Here is a 5,240-nt window from a genome sequence, read left to right as displayed (position 1 = left end):
GAAAATCAATACACTTTATATTTTGGAACAGGAGTATTTAGGTTAAATTTTAACTCTGTCGGGCCTTTTTGATGAACTATGTCGATGTCTTTGGTATGTTTTTTATGCTAACTGGCATGATCTACGTACTCTGCATGTGTTTGTATGAAATGCGGTGCATGCATATGGGGTCTGTGGATATGGAAGGACTGAAATGGGCTCTGTTTCGGCACTACCAGCGGACGTGTCCGGACGCGCCCACATGTGTATAGGACAGTAGAATAGGTAATCGTGGCCGTAGATGCTCCAAGAGAGGTACGCGCTTTAAAAGGAAGACGTGCCGGCGGGTACCCGTGTACCCTTGTCAGTACCACCCGTGGCCGAGGCTGCTGGGCCAGTGGCGTCACCACACGGGTCTTACTACTGTGTAGGGCTGCTCGTGCAGAGTTGCGCCTGAGCCAAAGCCGTCCCCAATAGAAGCACAGCTTGTGGTGCAAAAATAGAAAAACAGATCTGGGCCGTCAGATATAGTGTGGATGGTACAGATACTAGTGGAGGGATCCTAGGCCACTTAATATGCATTTTATGAAAACCCCCCTTCTAGTAGTTAGATGTCAAGTAGACTTTTGCAGTAACTGCCTCCACTTTTTCATGTCCGGACGTTCTGTTATAAGACCGTAATATCTTCACTTCATTCCTGCTCCCTCCTTTTGCACATATGTATTAAGTACAATACTGGGTTCTACCGTATCAACTTTTTTTAGAAAATTTTCTACCATATCAACTAATTATGCAAGAAACTTGAACAAGATGGTCAATCAAGAGTATGTAAACATCTGTCAAAGATACTTAAGTACATGAAAAAATCAAGACACCCTCTTGGCCTCTTCAACTACATGGCTAACTGGACCATCACAGGCACTAATGAGTGAGTACGTGTAAGTTGAACCATCTCAGGCACAAGAGAATTGTGTACATGTCAAAATGGGCCATTCCAAGCAGAAATACTCGAGTACATGTCAAACTGGACTATCCCCGGAACAATCGTTGAGTACATGTCAAACTGGAGCATCCCAGGCACAACACAAGAAGATATACTCCTTCCGTTTCAAAATTAAGCCTTCTGTAGATATTTCAATACAGACTACATACGGATGTATATAAATGTTTTTAGAGTGTAGATTCACTCATTTTGCTCCGTATGTACTTCATATTGAAGTCTTTAAAAGATCTTATATTTAGAAACGGAGGGAGTGCATATCAAGTAATAAATAACATTACAGGATCAACAAGCATTGCTAGCGAAAATTGCATTAGGGTACATCGCAAGCAATACTTAGTCTAAAGGACTAATAATCATCATTCAACAGACATTGCCATTAAAAACTGCATCAACGTTGCTATCTTGATGGTACACAACAGTTGCCTCCAGCCGTAGTGCTTCTTGCTCGAGCTTCTTGTCCTGGGAGAAATCAAACTAACAAATACGATCCAGTTAGCAAAAGTCCATGTATACGTCATACACTCATGCTTAAACCTGTGTGCTGCACATACCTAAAGTATGTTTTTATGCTAGAATTGGCAGACAAGCCAAGTACTTTGTGGATCACCCTAACCAATAATGTAACAAATTCTATATACATTATTTATCCCGTACAGGAAAAGCACTCCGGTGCATTCTATTCATATAGTGAGATTCGAACAACCGGCGGAATTAGCAGTACAATTATTTTTACATATAAACTTGAACTCACATGCGAAAGCAGAATCCTATTAGAAAACCATCCTTTATAAGCCTTGGCATTTTCAGATAGCCTGTCGAATGTAAAAATAAGAAAAAATCATATCATATTCTTTGGCATTCTATTCTTATTCCTACCCACCTTATATATATTACAGTAGCATTAGTAGTACTATGGATGTACTACTACCCATTGACACCCTAGCTTTTACTAGTAGAATAAGGAGAAGAAAAAGAAATCTAGCCTTACTATATGTGCCACTCAGACAGGTATTTCAGGTTGTACAACTTTCTGTCCCGTACTATTCTGGTCAGATTCTACTTGCCCAAATGTTACATTGGCTAATTTGTTTTTTCTCTTCTTTTCACCAAAGCACACATATATAATGTATGCTCATGGATCGGGTCTGCTAGTGGCTCCATCCATGCCTCAAACTAATGGTCAGAACTCAGAAGGGTGTGCCTAGAACTGGTAAATTATAATACAATGCCTTTGTTATAGGAATTGGTAATTGTAATCTTCACAATTAAAAAGAGCTCACTGTCCATCAACTTTTCACTGAATGAATGCGTATTTTGACGATAAATGGAACAATCGTAGATATTAATATTTTCAGTGCAATGTCCTAAATTTCAAATCGAGGATTATCTACCCGTCCTCAACCTACTAACTTGGTTCTCCAGAGTACTTAACAGTTAAACAGAATGTGCAAATTAGACTGCCAAACCACCAACAACAGTAGCAATACATCATCAAGACCGGCCGCTGGAGAGGCGGTGACGAACCAGCCGCTGCCGGAGCATGAGATGGGAGGCCGTTACCAGCACGCTGCCGGAGCATGAGATGGGAGGCCGTGACCAGCACGCTGCTGCGTGGATCTTAGCACTCCACGACCTCAGATCTGGTCGGCTTCAAACTGGGCCATCGGCGGCACAGAGGGCACGAGCCATCAGAGAGATGGAACATCACCTCCGGTGTGCGTACTCGCCCAGCTTGGTTGAAGGATCCCGCCCGGCGCCGTCGCCGCCGTTGTGGAGGGGAATTTTTGGTCGCTGCGACTTCGTACGTATGGGATTGGGTTTGAACAAGGACATCGGGAAGAAATTAACCTTAAGCGAGGGAGTTTTTTGCAAGTTATGCGCCCAGATCGCTCCACCTGAATCTGGGTCATCGATCTTTCATCCAATGGTACAGATTCGTTTTTTCTATTTTTTCATCTCGGGCTCTCTTTCTATTGTAGTCGCTCCTCATCAACTGTAGTCACTCCCCGTTGATGAGCAGGAAGCTCGTCTGCCTAACCACAAACGTCCCACCACCACCAGTATCACTGGTATCCGAGGGAAGCTCTTGTCCGGTGTCCGAGCCCCCGCCCTGTTCGCGTACGGCGTGGCGTCTCGTCCCCTATCAAATGATCACACCCGCCCAATCAACCCACGTCCTGCCCGCGCCGGTCTCGCGCTCGCGCCACGCCCGCAATTTCCTTTCTACCGGCCCCGGAGTGGAGACAAGCGGTCGCCCTGGCGCGGCCCCGCCCTTTGATTCCCTCTGCCTGGGCGCCGCCCGCTACGGGACGCCAGCAAGTCCCAGCAAATCGACAAGCGCAGACGGCCGCGCGCCTTTGCTCCCACGCACGCGCGCGCGCGCCAGCCCCCTGCCATGCTCTACCAAGCCATCGCAGTTATGAGTTATCCCTGAGTTTATCAGTGAGTTGCCACTGACCGACTCTTCCCGCTAACTCGCTCGGCCTCACCTGAAACTATTGGCCTCTGCCGTGCGGCAGACGTGATGATCCAGGGTGTCCTGTCGCGCGCGCCCGCCACCGACGCGATGAAGGCCAAGCGGGCGGCGTCGATGCCCGATGATGAGGAGAAGGCGCGGGGGAAGCGGTTGCAGCTGCATGGCTCCGCCTCCGAGCAGGGGCTGGCGGTGGCCGCGGGGGAGGAAGGGGAGCGGGTGGTGGAGGCGGCGGAGACGCGCGTGCTGCGGCTGCTGAGGCTGCTACTCAGGTGCGCGGAGGCGGTGGCCATGGACCAGCTCCCGGAGGCGCGCGACATGCTGCAGGAGGTCGCCGAGCTGGCGTCCCCGTTCGGGTCGTCCCCGGAGCGCGTCGCGGCCTACTTCGGCGACGCGCTGTGCGCGCGGGTGCTGAGCTCGTACCTGGGCGCCTACTCGCCGCTCGCGCTCCGCCCGCTCGCGGCCGCGCAGAGCCGCCGCATCTCCTCGGCCTTCCAGGCGTACAACGCGCTCTCCCCGCTCGTCAAGTTCTCGCACTTCACGGCCAACAAGGCCATCCTGCAGGCGCTCGACGGCGAGGACCACGTCCACGTCATCGACCTCGACATCATGCAGGGGCTGCAGTGGCCGGGGCTGTTCCACATGCTCGCGTCCCGCCCCCGCAGGCCGCTCTCGCTCCGGGTCACCGGGCTCGGCGCCTCGCTCGACGTCCTCGAGGCCACCGGCCGCCGCCTCGCCGACTTCGCGGCGTCGCTCGGGCTGCCCTTCGAGTTCCAGCCCATCGAGGGGAAGATCGGGCACGTCGCCGACACCACCGCGCTCCTCGGCCCGCGCCACCGCCACAGGGAGGCCACCGTCGTGCACTGGATGCACCACTGCCTCTACGACGTGACGGGCTCCGACGTCGGCACGGTGCGGCTGCTCAAGAGCCTGCGGCCGAAGCTGATCACGATCGTGGAGCAGGACCTGGGGCACAGCGGCGACTTCCTGGGCCGGTTCGTGGAGGCGCTGCACTACTACTCGGCGCTGTTCGACGCGCTGCGCGACGGCGCGGGCGCCGCGGAGGAGGAGCGGCACGCGGTGGAGCGGCAGCTCCTGGGCGCGGAGATACGGAACATCGTGGCCGTCGGGGGCCCGAAGCGGACGGGCGAGGTGCGGGTGGAGCGGTGGGGCGACGAGCTGCGCCGCGCCGGGTTCCGGCCCGTGTCCCTCGCCGGGAGCCCCGCCGCGCAGGCCAGGCTGCTGATCGGCATGTACCCGTGGAAGGGCTACACGCTGGCGGAGGAGGACGGGTGCCTCAAGCTCGGGTGGAAGGACCTCTCCCTGCTCACAGCATCGTCGTGGGAGCCGACGGAAGACGACCACGTCGCCGTTGCCGAGCAAAAACGCCATGATTCTTGATCAATTTTGCTTGCTATTATTAGGCCCGTGATTACCAAAGGTTCGTGATATAATCGTACAGGCTCCACCGATCATTCGTTCTCTCTTCACTTCCTCAATTACACCACTAGTGTTTAAACTTGGCGAGAAAAGTCACTTTAGTGCTAAAACTTGTGCCATACATTGAACGAGTGTCAGAACTTGGCTCGGACCATTCATATAGGGTGCAAATCCTGCTCATGCACGCCCGTGGCGCTGACATGGCACTGTACACCGCCAGGGTTCGAACTTGTGTACTCAGCGTTACAAGCGAGCGCCAATAGCCAACCAGCTGAGTAAATTTCATCAACTAAGAGGATGCACATTCTTCTTATCCTTTCAGAATCAAACGGGCTACTGTTATTG

At 52.5% G+C, this 5,240-nt stretch overlaps 1 protein-coding gene across 1 annotated transcript; it reads left to right on the top strand.

Moving 5' to 3' along the window:
- Nucleotides 1-3,169: 3,169 nt before the first annotated feature.
- Nucleotides 3,170-4,937, top strand: LOC119363286 (scarecrow-like protein 23). The gene has a single exon (XM_037628603.1). It carries the CDS (start codon nt 3,507-3,509, stop codon nt 4,854-4,856), a length of 1,350 nt encoding a protein of 449 aa, XP_037484500.1. The 5' UTR covers nt 3,170-3,506; the 3' UTR covers nt 4,857-4,937.
- The last annotated feature ends 303 nt before the right edge of the window (nt 4,938-5,240 follow it).

The sequence above is a fragment of the Triticum dicoccoides genome, chromosome 2B (genome assembly GCF_002162155.2).
Source record: "Triticum dicoccoides isolate Atlit2015 ecotype Zavitan chromosome 2B, WEW_v2.0, whole genome shotgun sequence".
NCBI classification, from domain to species: Eukaryota; Viridiplantae; Streptophyta; class Magnoliopsida; order Poales; family Poaceae; genus Triticum; species Triticum dicoccoides.
Note: the sequence above shows the minus strand (reverse complement) of the source record. Positions and strands in the feature narration are given on the sequence as shown.